The sequence below is a fragment of the Taudactylus pleione genome, unplaced genomic scaffold (assembly GCF_031769625.1).
Source record: "Taudactylus pleione unplaced genomic scaffold, aTauple2 ptg000120l, whole genome shotgun sequence".
NCBI lineage: Eukaryota > Metazoa > Chordata > Amphibia > Anura > Myobatrachidae > Taudactylus > Taudactylus pleione.
In genome coordinates, this window is record NW_028284522.1 from 9,861,594 (window position 1) to 9,878,861 (window position 17,268).

General features: G+C 42.2%; 1 protein-coding gene across 1 annotated transcript in view; it reads left to right on the plus strand.

Moving 5' to 3' along the window:
* Window positions 1-17,268, plus strand: part of CLSTN2 (calsyntenin 2) — a 569,746-nt gene that overhangs the window by 531,853 nt on the left and 20,625 nt on the right. The window contains exons 13-15 of the mRNA XM_088472076.1: window positions 7,847-8,017; window positions 12,299-12,444; window positions 14,852-14,969. Coding sequence (XP_088328202.1) covers window positions 7,847-8,017; window positions 12,299-12,444; window positions 14,852-14,969 — 435 coding nt within the window. The remainder of the gene's footprint in view (window positions 1-7,846; window positions 8,018-12,298; window positions 12,445-14,851; window positions 14,970-17,268) is intronic.

A 17,268-nucleotide genomic window follows, 5' to 3' on the forward strand; every position in this document is an offset into this window, starting at 1 on the left:
CGCCACTGAGTGGAGAAGTTGCCTATAGCAACCAGTCAGCTTTGAGGAAGCATTTATCAAGTAAATTCTATAAAATGATAGGCAGATGCGATTGGTTGCTATGGGCAACTTCTCCACTGGTCCATTTCTCCAGTTTTTTTACTGTTGTATACATCAACCCCACTGCATACCTGCCGACATTCTGGCTGCTCCTTCTGGGAGGGAGCAGCCAGATCGGCAGGACGGGGTGGGCGTGGCCGAGACAAGGGGGAGTGGCCGGTTGGGTGAGGTCACTTGTGGGCGTGGTGGGGGCGGAGTCACGCGATCACATCAGTTTGGCCCCGCCCCTGCTACACAATGCCGATAAAATAGGCATTGTGCAGCAGGGGGCGGGGCCAAAATTATGCGAATCGTGTCACCGGCCCCCCCCCTGTGGGGGTTACAGGGGTTATAGCGGGGGGATAGGAGGGGTAAGCGGCAGCCGGGAGAATTGCCTGCCTTCCCGGGAGGTCGGGAGCGGCACCCGATTTTTGGGAGGCTCCCGACCAAATCGGGAGGGTAGGCAAGTATGCCCCACTGTTACTACATGTACAGTAGCAGAACTTTCTGGGTGTGGCTGTTTTCCCTGGCAATAAGATGTGTCATATTATGTCCTTAGCAGCCATCACCACAAGGCGCCCGGTGTGGAAATAATCATAATCATGAGAATAAATACAGCTGACAGCTCATTATCAGATGCTACCTCTTCATTACAATCTGTAACCCATATTATAGAAAAATGTGTGGGTGCTACATATTGTGGGCTACTTTGTTTTGCTGACCCCCAGCCCAAAAGGCACGAGCCCTGCCCTGATGTCATACAGTTTATTGCTATTAATTAGTGATTATACGCCAAGGTATCATGATCAATCATAACAACTCTTAATATTTGTCTCTCTAGTAACCAACTCAAATTAATATCAAGTATAATCTGAATATATTAACATTAATTTGTCCTCACAATATTTCACCAGTATATTTGTGCAGGATGGAAATGTATGTGCTAACATACATCAGAGTCAGACCGTGCCATCGTTTTCACACAGCACGCAGGTCATATATTCAGTTGATAAATTGAACAATGCATCAAAATAATAGCTCTCTCCTTCTACAGTACATGGAATAAAAGGAGCCTGCTGTGTAACACGTCATGTATGCCTAATATTCATACATATCTGTGTCATAGACTTGGTGGTTTCAGCATTTTTTATACAAAGAATTCAAAGCTAATGGAGGATGAATTACTTATCTCTATTTAGACAATATGATTATTTGTTTAGTGTAGCAACATGGTGTATGCTGGGGTAGAGCTTATTTCCCCTTCGCGCTAGGGACCTGGAAGTGGCATGAGTGAGGGCGGAAGTGCAGTTCCATGCCCATTAAGGCCACCTAAAGAAGAAAGTTGTCCTCTTGCGGGCTCGATTATATTCCCCCTCTATGCCCACATGGATGGTAGGGAATGACATTGGGCAGTAGTTGATGACATCAGGGTCCTCTCCGCAAAGGGAATTTACACACTACCTGTATACTGGTGTCCTATTACATATATTGTGTACATACATTCATACAGTCTTTGTCTTATGTCAGAAATATATGTAGTGATAATAAGTAATTGTCTCATCTTCCTCCTGTAACTGCCCTTCAGCACAATTTCTTGACTAGCAGCACGCAGAATAATCCATAGAGTAATATTAAGCACAGGACAGTATACACACACACATATATATATATATATATATATCATACTTACCTACTTTGCTGGGCAGCTTTCCGGGAGCAGCAAGAGGGGACCTGCTGCTCTCCTCTTCGGGGGGCGGGGCCAGACGATAGACAGCATTAGGCCCCGCCCCTTTACAGAAAACCCCCGTGATTCGCGGGTCCGTGAGGAGGGGGCGGGGCTAAATGATGCGATTTGCCTAATTTAGCCCCGCCCCTTCCCGACGGACCCGATAATTTTAGGTAAAATCTCCCCATCCTGCCCACTTCACTAGGAAGTGGGCAGGATGCTGGAGATATGCCTACTCTTCCGGGATCGCGGGGGGTTACCCGAAAAATCGGGAGCCTCCCACGATTCCCGGGAGAGTAGGCATGTATGATATATATATACAAACAAAGTGCAGAATCACTAAACGTGACAAACACGCAGCGTCACTCCAGGCTTTTAGAAGAAATGTTTTGCTGCAAAATCAACGTTTCAAGGCCTCCTGGCCCGTCGTCAGGAATACAAAGCATAAAAACATAGACAAACACTTACCTAAATACCCCACCCGGTGATTGCTGAGCCAGAGACTGCCACTGGACCGCGATCACGTGACTGGAGGGCGCGAGTCGCCTGTTTGATGACGTCACACGATTCCCCTCCGGAGGTTGCCGGGCCAACCTAAGACACTTGTGCAGCCATTGGCTGTATGCAAAATGACAGCAACGAAAAAAAGTAATCAAGTGCACATACAGACATGGTACTGTGATTGTTAAATACTTTACAAGTGACACTATTGAATGCGGATTGTAGTGTGATATTACCGAGTTAATTCGCATTGCGAATTCAGGCAATATCACAGGGATTGACTATAAATCCCTTGCAGGGACAGAGCTTGCGATAAAGCTCTGTCCCTGCGGATCCCATCCGCACTCTAGTCGCGATATTTTCGGAAAAAATACAGTGACTAAGGGCCCGCGCATGTGCCGACCCACCGCCGCTGCTAGCCCCCACCGACGCTAAGCCCCACCCCCATGATCGCGGACCCCCACGACCCCCCCCCCGCAACCATCCTCCCTTCATTACACTTACCTGCATCCTCCTGGCCTCCGGTGATCTTCTCCGGGCTTCCCGATCAGGTGATCTCCCATACTGCACTGGGACCCAATCACCTGATGACCGGGCAGCAGGGCACTATGGGAGACCAGCTGACTGGAGAGGAGCCATCACCGGAGGCCCGATCACCGGTCCCTGGATACAGGTAAGTAAAAAAAAAATTTTCACATTTTTTTTCTTTTTTTTACAGCAATCAGCTTGCGGTCTGTTTAGACCACATAGCTGATTACTGGTACCGGCTCCCGCCTCTGCTCTCCCCGTTAGAGCAGAGTGGGAGCCCGGTAACCGGGGGAGACCCTGGATAACGCCACCTCCAGGTGGCGTTATTATCACAGGGCTTCCCCCGGTATTTTTTTACAATTTATTTTTAGTAACTATGGTCGGATGACATTTCCCATTACAATTATGGGAAATGCGATCTGCTTTACTAAAAATAAGTGATACTAGGGGTTGGAGTAGAATTTTACTAATTCTACTCCAATTGCCCTGTAATAACTACAGGTGAAACTAAAATAATGTGAAAAGGGTGTGAAAACACCCTTTTTCACTTTATTTTAGTAAAAATAATGTTAATAAATAGAGCCACAATAGTGACACAATGGAAATGCATTACATGCCAAACTAGGATCTAAGTTATAGATACATTCTATAAACAAAAGGGCTGCTGCTGTGTTATCCATAAAGGGCCTGGGGCTGCAGTACATAAAGGGGGGCTGCAGTATATAAAGGGGTGCTGCTGTGTTGTCCTGTCCATCAAGGGGCTAGGGCTGCAGTGCATAAAGGAGTGCTCTGTCAATCCAGGGGTGCTCTTCCCCAGTGTAAAAAAAAAAAAGTTCAATAAAATAAATAATTATCATTCCACAAAAAAAATAAAAGATTTTTTTTGTGTGTGTGCTAGCTACGCTATTATTGTTCGGCAACACTGCCGGTCAGACCGCAGATCATCATCCACGAATTTGTGATTCTGCAGGTGGTCCGTCCGCAGGGGTGCTTTGTTGTCCATAAAAGGGTTCTGTGTTGTTCATCAAGGGCTGCTGCCTCGTCCAGGGGTGCTCTTCCCCAGTGTAAAATAAATAAAAGTTAAATAAAATGATCATTCTATAAAAAATAATCTTTATTTAATTTTTTTTTTTGTGTGTGCTAGCTACACTATTATTGTTCGATGACACTGCTGGCCAGACTGCAGTTTATCATCCACGTATCAGACACTATAAGTAGTAGCGCAGTGTGTTATTCTTATTCATAAAAAATCTTGTGACACTGTAAGTGGTAGCACAGTGTATTATTCATAAAAAATCTTGTGACAATGTAAGTGGTAGTGCAGTGTGCTATTCTTATTCATAACAAATATTGTGACACTGTAGGTCATTGATGCCACAGTGTCATATTTAAAATTGGTACAAACTGACGTGTTTGTTGATATGAAGAATGATCAGTTGAGAGGAAAGTTGGAACCACATACTAAGACTGGAGCTGCTGCCAGTGCCACCAGTCATGACAATACTAGTCTGTCTACATCATCTACTAAAGCCGTTGGCCAAGGCCATACAGGGCTTAAGTCAGAGCATCTAAAATCAAAGACCCAATCTTTTAAAGTGTTAAACAAAAAAACATCAAAGGGAAAGTCAGCTGCAGAAAGACATAAAATTGTCAATATGCCTTTCACCACACAAAGTGGCAAGGAAAAGGTTCTGCCTCTTATGATGATGTATGCCCTTCTCCCTGTAGGAGGTTTAAAAAAAAAAGAAAATCGTTGAGACACAGGAACCAACTGTGCGCTCAGAAATGTCAGAAATCCCTGAGGTTGAGTTTAAGGGGTATAATTACTAAAGTTAGAGTTTTTCGAAGTGTAGATGTTGCCCATAGCAACAAATCAGATTCTACTTAACAGTTATCTAGCACTTTCTAGAAGATAATAGCTATAATCTTATCAGTTGCTATGGGCAACATCTCCACTTCTAAAAACCCTCACTTTAGTATATTGGCGGGTGCCATGTGTGAGCCTGACCTTTCCAAAACTGTACTCGAAGAGGAGCCTCTTGTGCATCCTCTGCAAATGTGGGGATGAGCAGCACAAGTCAACATGCTGACATAGAAATTGAAGATGCTTCTGTAAAAGTGCACCAGGATAAGGAGAATATTTGTGTAGCTGACACTAATAAGGAAGTTGATGATGAGGATGCTGATGATGAAGATATTGTTGATGAGGATGTTGTTTGTGTAAATCAGACACCAGTGGAAACAGTTGTTGCCCATGATAAGGAAAATCCCATTGTCATGCCTGGGCATAAAACAAAAAATCCACTTCTTATGTGTGGAATAACTTCTACCCAAATCCGGACAACAATTGTTAAGCCATCTGTACCTGTTGTCATGCCATAGTAAGTAGAGGTAGGGATCCTAACCATCTAGGAAGCTCGTCCCTGTTATGTCATCTACAGTCCATCCATCAAAAGTGTTTGCAAAATTCAGAAACTTTGGCTAATAAAGTAACAACAAGCAGTCCAGTGTCAGCTAGCTCCCTTCTCTATGCTATATCCAAGCACCTGGCATCTTCACTACTAACACCTTCATCAATAATATCCTCAATCATGATAGGAAGTAGTCTTGCATCCAATTTGATAAGGCTAACTCAGTCCACCCCTATCCTGGATTCCTCCTGCTGCTGGGAGTGGATCTTCATCCCAGAAGGGGTCCAGGAAGACTACTAGTAGTAGTTCTAAAAAAACAATTGACTGTTAAACAATCCTTTGCAAGGGGGAGCAAAGTATGACAGCAGTTGCACAGTGGATCACTGACCCCATTACATCTATGCTGGTATTAGATATGCGTCCGATGTCTGCCATTAGTGCAGTGGGTTTTAGACAGTTAATTGAGGTCCTCTGTCCCCGTTACCAAATCCCATCTAAGTTCCACTTCACTAGAAAAGCAATTCCCAGCCTGTACAGGGACATTAAATAAAACGAGTGTCCTCCAAAATGCCATTGTACCCACTGTCCACTTAACCATAGATATGTGGACAAGTGGAACAGGGCAAATGCAAGATTACATGACTGTAACAGCCCACTGGGTGGGTGTATTGCCTTCACCAGCACCAACAGCAGCAGCAGCATCTAAGAAAGAGCAGCTTACTCAGAGGCAGGCTACTCTGTGTATAACTGGTTTCTCTAAGAGGTTGCTGACAACCTCTTAGAAAAACTCAGGAAGTCATTGCAAAATGGCTTACCCCGCTTGGACTCTCCTCGGGATTTGTGATTTCTGACAATGCCACCAATATTGTGAGAGCATTAAAGCTGGGTGAATTCCAACATGTCCCATGATTTGCTCACACGATTAACTTGGTGGTGCCAATTTGTTTTTAAAAATGACAGGGCCGTGCAGGAGATGCTCTCCATAGCCCGCATCATTTCTGGGCATTTTTGCCATTCAGCATGTGCATGAAGAAGATTGCAGCACCTGCAAGACATGTTGAATTTGCCCTGTCACCAGCTGATGCAAGAGGTAGTTACAAGGTGGAACTCCACCCTTTATATGCTTCAGCAGATGGAGGAACAGCAAAACAACATCCAAAGCTACACAACGAACTATGATATAGGAAGAGAAGGGGGAATGTACCTTACTCAATCTCAGTGGATATTACTTTCCGTGTTGTGCAAAGTGCAGAAACCCTTCGAAGTAGTCACATGTGAAGTGAGTTCAAACACTGCCAGCTTGAGTCAGGTAATTCTCCTGTTGGAAAAGCATCTTGAGAAACCGAAGGAAGAGCTGAAATGAAGCGATTCCGCTAAGCATGTCGGACTTGTAGATCAAATCCTTTATTCGCCTTGCTAGGATCCAAGGGTTGTCAGGATCTTGCAATCTGATCAATACATTTTGGCGACCGTGCTGGACCCTACGTTTAAGTCATACGTCATGTCGTTCTTCCAAGCAGACACAGATCTGAAGAGATGCAAAGAGCTGTTGGTAAGGAAATTGTCAGCTCAAGAAGCACGTGATGCAGCGATGGCTCCTCCTTCAGTTTCTCCAGCAAGTGCGGCTGCCAGGAAAAAACTAAACTTTCCCAAAAAAAGATTTACTGGTGATGCAGGTGAGTCAACACAACCAAGTTTTGACATCTAGTCAGATCTAAAAGAATTGCTTACCTTGACTTCATCTGATATGGTGACCATTCAAAGAATGGTTGAGGACTATTTTGATGATATCATCCAAATAGGCATGTCAGACAGTCCATTTCACTACTGGCAGGAGAAAAAGACAATTTGGAGGCCCTTGCACAAACTGGATTTGCTTTACTTGAGCTGCCCACCCTCCAGTGTGTACAGACTGTTATGTAGACTATCCTACTCAAGTGACCGCGGACCCAAGTACCCATCCACCCCTTACTGGCCACGCGCATGGTGCCACACCTATCTCTTGCATTGATGATGTCAATATATTTTTTTTTTGTTATTACTCAGCTTTAACTTGACAGATCAAGATAAGACAAAGTGCAGGTTATTTCTAGGAATTTCCACTACAAAATAATGCAGTTTTCATGGAAATCGGTTTAGTAGTTTTTACACCAACTTGGTACAAATAGACAGACATGACTTATTATAATACTGTAGATTAGAATATAGATATTCCATAGATGACAGCTGTTTCTATGTCTTTTGTAAACTCTGTGGAGAAAAGTATACTGAATATACAGGAAGGTAGATTGCTGTACATATTGTATGTACTATATAAAAAATTAAATCAATCAAGATCCTGACAAATCAGCAACAAAACAAAGTCTTAAAGCTGACCTGAAAATTCTGTAGAATGTACTATTATTATTATTATTATTATTATTAGTAGTAGTAGTAGTAGTAGTAGTAGTAGTAGTAGTATTATTAGTATTATTATTCTTAATAATAATAGTAATAATATGCATTTAATAGTTGATACACCTTGGCTGTATAACAGTATTCTAAAATGATGCTATAAAAGCAAATCTTGGGTAGTTTTATTGGGTATGCTTTATGTCCCCAGGTACCAGTCCTGTGGTAGTTGAGGAAACTCTACATCGTTTGGATTTCTGTAACATCTTGGTTACTGGAGATGAGCTCAACCCCAAACAGGAGTGTCTGGAGCTGGACCATGGTACCCTGCAAGGAAAACATCTTGATGCCACCAATTCAACAAAGGGCTATTCAATCTATGGTATCCACTTATAATCATATTGTTGTTATACCTAATCAAAACCAATGTAATTGTATCAAATGCCCAACATCTGTTATACATCACACAAATTAATTATAATTTACAATATTTAAACATCCTACTTTGGGACAAACTATTCAAGCTGCGATACACCACTGCTACAGAGGCCCTTCATCGTAATAAATATAGCAATGTAGTCCTTTATCCATGATGAATAGTACTGACCCTACTTGCAACCATAGAGTAGTGGTGTTATAATTCCAGTATTCATGAGGGACATTTGTACAGTGTAAGGATAACACAGCCACCTGTTTGCTAGAAGTATATGAGAAGTTACATCAATACTTCCTAGTTAATAAAATTCTGTTAGATAGGTTTGCTAGTTGGATGGACAAAGATTAAAATACACCAGCCAGGTTATCTCATTAACAAAGGGAATGGAAGGGTTATTTATGCAGAGGGGTAGAAAAACTGGGTTTGTTTATGTTCAAAAATTGGGGGACTTTACTAATAATGTATTATTGAATCTAAAGTCAAAATAGAGATTGAGCTAATTAACTTGCACCAAAGGGTCTTTTCAGCAGCAGTTTCAATATTGGCCCGAATATTTTCGGATAAGATTGACACAATGTTTTCTTTTTCCGAATGCTTTTCTCTGGTATTTAGCAATAATCTTCACAGGGACAGGAGTTGCATTAACACCCTGCTTTGATTTGCACCTGATTTGGATGTAATTACCCTCAAATTAAATCTGAAAGCCTGCAGTTAAAGCACATCTTGTTTGTTTCATTTCAAAGCCATTGTGGTGGTGAATAGAGGCCAAAATATGAAAATTCTGTCAATGTCCCAATATTTATGCACCTGACTGTATATATATATAATATTTATATGTACACTGTATATATAGCCCTTCCCAGAGCTTATCTACCTTAAATTCATATTGCTGCCCACTCCCACATACTCCTCCGACTTCCAGGTGGAGTTTCCGTGGCGGAGTGTATGGTCAAGGGAGCAGTAGGCAGGCAAGCGCTGGGAAGTATATATATATATATACAGTATATATATATAGTGTGTATATATATATATATTTATATATATATATATATATATATACACAAAGTGAAGTATAGATGACGGCACTCACAGGTCTTGTAGAGAAAGAATCACACTGACAACTGTGTCAAATCTTGTCCGACGATCAATCAAGATAAAAGTCTGTATTGACTGAAACGTCAGACAAGATTTGACACAGTTGTCAGTGTGATTCTTCCTCTACAAGACCTGTGAGCGCCGCCATTTATACTTGACTTTGCATACATTGCTCCTTTGGAGCTGGTGGATGGCACCTGAACCAGTTTATTTTTTGCTTAAATGTGGAGTGCCAGCCTTGGTGACATTTTATATATACAGGTTGAGTCTCCCATATCCAAATATTCCGAAATACGGAATATTCCGAAATACGGAATATTTTTGGCTTGACTGGAATAATTAAACTTTTGATTTTTGGTGGTTCAATGTACACAAATTTTGTCTAAGGCACAAATTATTAAAAATATTGTATAGAATTACCTTCAGGCTGTGTGTATAGGGTGTATATGAAACATAACTGAATTTTATGTATGTATACAAACTTTGTTTGAGCCACAAAATTATTGAATATATTGTATAAAATTACCTGCAGGCTGTGTGTATAAGGTGTATATTACACATAAATGCATTCTGTGTGTATATTGGGCTCTTATTCCCAAGATATTTCATGATATTACGCAAATATTCCAAAATACGGAATATTCCGTTATCCAAAATACCCCTGGTCCCAAGCATTTTGGATATCGGAGACTCAACCTGTATATATATATATATATATATATATATATATATATATATTACATATAAGTATATAATATATATTATGCATGTTTACAAAGAATTGTAATTACTCTACCGGGAACACTGGCAGTGTTATTACCAATTGAGGGGTGGGTAGTGGGCGGAGCTTCATATAACTGCAGGGAATGATTGGAAGAGAAAGAAATCTGCCCCTTCAGTTTTTGAATAAGGTTTTCCCTATATAACACCATTCCCAGATATTGTTATATAAGTTTTTTTAACGTTTCCCTACTACCTGAATAGCAGAAAATTTTAACATGCTCTGCAGTCCGATGTTGTAGAAGTTGGACATTAACAGAGAAGGTTATTGTGTTATCTTCTCCGTTAACCTGTTCCTGCATAGCTGGGATTCTTAAATCATGTGGTAACATTAATTTCCGCATGATTAAGTTATATTTTGCTTACTGAATAGACCCCCAAGAAACTCAGAGGAGAAAAGGTCATCAATTGTGAAGTGAAGAAATCAGTTTTTATCATGAACATAGGAAGGGTTTTCTAATGTAAGAGTAGCTAAGTCGTGGAATAGAATCAGGTCTTCCTCTGGATCAACACAGTTAGAATATCGTGAAAGGTTAAACTTGGTGTTCTTCTGTCTATTTCAATTATTTATCATTCATCATAAGCAGAGGCAGAACTATTGCTGGTGCAAATGGGGTCCAGAGGTGAAGGGGCACTACAATGCCAGCTAGCTCTCTTGGTCCAAGATGCCTTCTCCCCACTTTGTGTCGCAGATAACTGCCTGAGACTCCCTCTCTGTTCTGGAAAGAGCAGAACAGAGTGACTCACCTGACAGGCACATGTGCTGTGGCCACATGCTAAACCAGTGCATGCGCATTGGTCACCATCTCTGGATCTTGCATGGTCAGTAAAGCCTCATCTCTGTTAGGTTTAGAGCAGAACTGGGGCATCGGATGGCTACATTGGCGTCACTTGACCCCTACGTAGAATTTGCTCTGGGAGCACTGTTCTGCTACTGGTCATAACCCAAGATAGTTTGCACCTCAATAATCAAAGAACTTTTCAGATTTTCACACTTCTGTACTCTAACGTCCAAGAAACAGGTCAATTAGCTAGTCCTTTAATAAAGCATTATGGAGCCTATTCATCAACACTATAATAAAATTTTTAAGGACATTTTCTTTAATTACCGTTATTTTAGTATTTATAAAGACACTTAACACAGGAGATCTCCTGGTTAAGTCTGCCTGCATTAATTTCCACTCCACCCATACATTAGTATGGGGATATGGAAATTACGGTATTCATCAAATTCCGAAAATTATGTATTTTTGGAATTTGATGGTGTTACTATATGCCACTCCAAAGTGGTGTATAGCAGGTTACACTTACCTGCACAAAGAGAAGAAAGTAGGGCTAGTTGTTGGGGCACTCTTCAAAAAATACAATTAAAATATAACTTTTATTAAATATGTCAATAAAATATTAAAACTATTAAATATTTCACCAGAGGATTACCTCAGGATCTTGCATTTCAATTAGATCCATCTGCATTTGATTAATTTGCTCCTTTTCTTGGGGGATTTTGGTACCATATATTTTATTGACTTATATTTAATAAAAGTTATATTTTAATTGTATTTTTCGAAGAGTGCCCCAACAACTAGCCCTACTTTCTTCTCTTTGTGTATATATTGTCTTTTTGGGCTATGGGAGCACCACCAACGAATTTTGAATGACATCATTTGAGTAATGATTACTTATGGTTGGTCCTTTTGGATATTATTGAATTGAAAAAAATCAGCTCTGTGCAGAATTTTCTCTCGTCCTTTGTATACACTTACCTGCAGTCAGCTGGGCAGGTCCTCCTCTGCTCCCTCCGGCGCTTCCTGGTGCCTCCTCTGACTTTGTCTGCTTCTGTAAAGTTTAGAGAAAAAAAAAGGGTTTTCTTTTCTAAACTTTACTGTGTTCTGCCGGGAGAACACAGTGTCAGAACAGCAGATGGAGCCGGAGGCGGCTGCAGCGGCCAGGTAAGTGGGGGACAGGGAGTTGAGCGGGGGACACACAGTTACAGCAGCTGCAGGCAGTGCTGCGCATGCGCTGCTTTTACGGATGTACAGTAACAGCGCATGCGCAGCACTGATTACAGCTGCGGTAAGTTAGAGCAGATAGGGAAAAGCTGTAATCACAAAAATGACAGCTTTTCGGAATAGATACTGATGGAGAGGAGTAATGATGAATTCCTCAGGTAATTAGGTAAAACTCCATGCGAGTTCTAAACCTAATTACCTCCATTGAATTTTTAGTAATGATGAATAGGCCCCTATGTCTGCCTTTACTGCACATAGTAAGTTAATCAAATAAATGAATAAATATTTGCATAAATAATAAATGTAATTCCTTTCATCTTAATAGAATTGTAACATTTTTTAGGTGTGGACACAATGAAAAACTATGAAGATGTCTTAAGACAAGTGCGCTATCGGCACTGGGATTCTGCTTCTATCTTTGGTCGCAAGTTCAAAGTGAAGTGTTCTGAATTAAATGGACGTTACACAAGTAATGAGTTTAATCTTGAGGTAAGACTAACCTTGCTTTCTATAAATTGCTCAGGAGCTTAGCTAGGCCATGTCACAAGGACCCAGGCACACAGTCTCAAGCTTATCACGTTTTTAAAATTAATTAATAGCAACGTAATATACACAAACTGCATCCCACGCCAATATGTCTGTAAGTCACAAACATCTCCCATTTGTTGTTTCACATGCTAGTGCCCATGCATGGTATGAGCAGGGGCGCCGAGAGGGGCCTGGCGGGGGCCCAGTTCTGGCACCGCCCCCCTCCCTCTTACGTCACAGCAGCCCAGCACACGCTGCTGTGTGCTGGGCTGCACTGGGAGACTACTCATGGCTGCTAAAGCAGCAGCTGGAGCTGTCTCCTAGACCTATGGGGGGAAGCAATCACGCTGATCGCGCCCCCCATTGGCTGTGTGCCGGGCTGAGGGGCACACAGCGCCCCCCCTCTCTAGCGCGCAGTGCCTCTTTGTAATATACTTGCTAAGGAAAAGTCATGTGTAACATAAAAAGTATCAAATATTATAGATTCTGCTTCCTCCTTTACCTAATATGGGATGGTCTGAGAGGCAGAGTGTTGGGTCACCAACTCTTCATCATATCCCAGCAATTAAACCTTTGTGAATTTATGCCTGGCCTGGCCAGGTGCTTTTCTTTTTTTAAGATCAATGCCCACATTCAATTAGCCGCGATACGTACCTTGGGCTTGTAGCCTCGGCCTTTAACACCCGGAGCTATTCAGTTGCAATCCCTTTTCCTGGCGCAGTAAGTTGTGGCTAACGAGCGTTAACCCATAGATTCCGGGTTAAGTGTCCAGAGCAATGGGTTAACACATTTGCAGTGGCCACGGTAAGGGCAGAAAGCCCAACTTACTGCGGATTTCTGTTTGAGCCTCAGGAGTGAGTGGATAGAAATCCGTGCAGTCTGCAGGCTTATCGCTTGCTGCAATTGAATAGCCACAGGCACTGCTGCAAGCCCACAGAATTTAGCATGGCTAATTGTATCCAGCCCCAAGACGCATTATTGCATTAGAATGTCATTTTATTTTCCTGCTAGTGGATATGCTGTAGAACTACATGTAGCTAGTCAGATCATCTTGAGCACAGCAGCACAGAGTTTTTAGGAGACAAACTGATGCTGTAAGTGGCAGTTCTCTGTCCATTCGTGCTTGCATGAACAGGGCTGTTGTGTCAGGGATAATGTCAGGATCTGGAGCTAGAAATGGAGGCGAGCCAGAAGCCACAGACTGAGAGTTATGTGAATGAGCAGGATTGCCCAACAGTTTAGTAGTAAAATAAGGCTCCTGTCGCCAATTATCAGCGTTGTGCACCTCACAGTGATGTATATTCGCTCATTTTTCCATGCACTCCATTGAGGTATATAGGAAAATGAGCAAAGATTCCATACCATTATATACAGTAAAGTACAAAACTGTACATCCTGGTGATATCTGGCACCCACATCGCTGATCATTAAATTGCCACATAGATGTCAAATAGACCTCTTCATGAAAATAAGTTCATACATTCATCTTAGTATTCTTTTTATGAAAAGGCTGGGGTGTAACTAGGTATTTGAAGGTCCCATAGCAAGCATTTGTAAGGGCTCCAATGGAACATCAATGGTGAAAACTATATAGCAAGGAATATTGGCCCCCCTCAGCTCTGGGCCCCATAGCAGCTGCGCCCCTTGCACCTATGGTAATTATACCCATGTGAAAAGGGAATGTAATAATGACTTAGTTGATTTATTGGAGGGCTTTCTGTATTTGTTTGTTATAATACAGTAACATAAGTCACATAAGTCACATCGGCATAAACATTATTTGATAAGCATTCATTGCCAGTGTTTAAGGTGTCATTATTTCAGAATTTATTAGAATACCTGTGTAGAGTCCAATAATTTTTTACATCACATTTCTGACATCTAATCACCTTGAAATGTACGTTACATTAGCACACGTATAATTTATAAACTTATTTGACACCTCATCTGCATTTGAAACCATACTTGAATATTAATTTGGCGAAGGACAAGTCAATTCCCCTATCTATATACATGCATTACAGAATGATATAAAGTATTACATACTGTAACTGTGCTATTACTAGAATTAAACCATGTATAATATAACATAAAATATGATGAAAATTGTGACAACGTAGTCGGAAACATGACAAACAGTACAGTACCTGTATTATTAATTTTTTTGCCTATATTAGCATGATAACACAAGAAATGTCTGCTATAGTATTATAATGTATACAAATAATGTCATTTTAACGTCAATCAATGTCTCAGTGCATAGTCTTGTAGGAGTGATCTAAAGCAACTAAAATCTTTGTGATACAACTAATTTAATATATTGATAAAATAAAGCTTATCGAATACTATCTCTTATCTCCTTGTTTAGGTTAACATTTTGCATAATTCCAATTACATGGAGCATGTAAACCACATGGTAATGCAGCCACAGTTTATGCCATCTCTCCAGCAACCAAACACTGAACTACTAGGACATGAAAGCCGTGGTACGTAAAGCGGAGCTGCTTATGAATTTGTTTTTTTGACCTGTCTCACTCCTGACCATGGGTATTTGCTTTCCCAGTCTCAGAGGGCATCATCTCCTGGAGCTCTCACAGTATATGATGGAGATGGGACAGACCAACACCGATTATTCTAAATATGTAATTGTGAAATTCACTCTGAGTTGATGCTACCTTTAGGTTAACCAATGGTTCATGGTGCTTTAACTACTGAGGGCATATTTATATAATGGCAATATGAACTAAGACCTGCTCGTGAGTGCTATGCTCTCGCAAGCAGGGCGATGGTGGCCCAGTGCGATGCGCACGGCAGAGCCGGCTTCGTCGTGCGCATGCACGAGACCCGGATAGCGACGGGCAAACCGTCACTCCGGGTCTCGTACCAAAGGGGGTGTGCTGTCAATGTTGAGTGACAGCACGCCCCCTTTGGTGGGCGGGCCAGGGGAGTGGCTGCCCAAACGGAGGCGTTCCCATGTGATGTCAGTGGGAGAGATTTTCTGTCAGAGTCGAAATCTCTCTGGGGCTTGCGGCAACGAGAACCTACCACAAGGGTCTCGTCGCAAGCCCGATGGTCACGATGGTCTTGACCATCGCGACCATCTTCCTGGCCGCTCGCTATAGCTGTGGGTGGTCACCCACAGCTATGCGAGCGGCCAGGAGGCCGCTCTAAATAAAACAGAAGCCCGGCCCTGATTCAGAGCGATCGCTCTGTCAGAGCGTCCGGCTCTGAATCAGGCCCTAAATCCAGAAAAAGTGTTTTCTCCTAAGATAGCACTTATCTTCTCCCTATTTAACAAGCATCACTTGTCGACTGTTTTCAGTAACAGCTGCCAATTTAAAATGTACAGAAGGGTGAGAAGTCTTATAGAATGACCTCTAATCACTATCACATTTCAGAGTGCTTTATTATTAAAATTAGTGACCCACCCCTGCTTCACACTGGACCAATTTTGAATTTACGGTGATAGTTTTTTTAACCAAAGTCTTATAAGATTGTCTTGTAGATGCCATTAGTTGTTTTTCCTCCTGTAGTCAACACAAAAAGATTTAGGCCCTGATTCAGAGCCGGACGCTCTGACCAGCGTGCAAAAAGATGGTTGCGATGGTCTTGACCATCGCGACCATCGGAATTGCGAGGGAAACCCTGCGGTTGGGTTTCCCAGCCGCAAGGCCAGGAGTGATTTTGGCTCTATCAGAGCCAAAATCACTCCCACTGACATCACGAGTGATGTCAGTGGGGCCGGCTTCAGACGGTAGGCGTTCCCATGGGAACGCCTCCGTCTGGCAGGCACGCCCCCGGCACGCCCACCAAAGGGGGCGTGCTGTCAATAAACATCAACAGCACGCCCCCTTTGGTGCGAGACCCAGAGCGATGGAAAGTCCTTCGCTCGCCGGGTCTCGCGCATGCGCACGACGGAGCTCCCTCCGTCGTGCGCATACGCAGTGGGGACCATTGACCCACTTGCAAGCGTACTGCCGCTCGCGAGTGGGTCTGAATGACCCCCTTAGTTTTGACGTGGCATGCATGGACAAAGTTGTCCATGAGAAAAACAGTCTCCACTTAGGTCAACTCTAGCCATGTTAAGTGTCTGTCCCTGAGCTTTATTTATTGCCATGCCTAAGCAGTCTTACCAGGAATTGGACTCGTTTGAAATTAAAGGATTGTTTTTCACATAAATGAGATAGGAATGGTAAAAAAAAGGGAAAAACCGATATGTTGTATCAGTAAACAGGGCTTACATACATTTCTTTGGAGAAACTGAATAATACGTATCAATCTCTACATGGTATAAAATAAAGTCCATCGTTGGATGGACTTTATGCACACAAACCTTCCTCTACAAGTGTTCTATAGAATAGTAAAACATGCATCAAAATCCGTCTAGTGATTCTCATGACTAGCGTGGACTAAAAGTCAGACGCCTACCAGGGACCGTTTTTTCATTGACTTGCTGCACTATACAGGATAATATTTTGTTCTGTGTGTAATTACTTATAACTCCAGAGGAGCACCTCCAACTGAGGTACTGAGGTACAAGAAGGGTTCTCCCTTAAAGATTACATATATGTTGGTATATATATATATATATATATATATATATATATTAGGGGTGAGCGGGTTCGGATTTCTGAAATCTGAACCCCCCCGAGCCCCCCCGATCCAAGGCCGATCCGAGTCAGGCTCGACTTTTCCCGCCTGACTCGGATCTGAAATCGAGGCAAAACGTCATCATCCCGCCTTCCGGGTCTCACGGGTTTTGGATTCTATATAAGGTACCCGCGT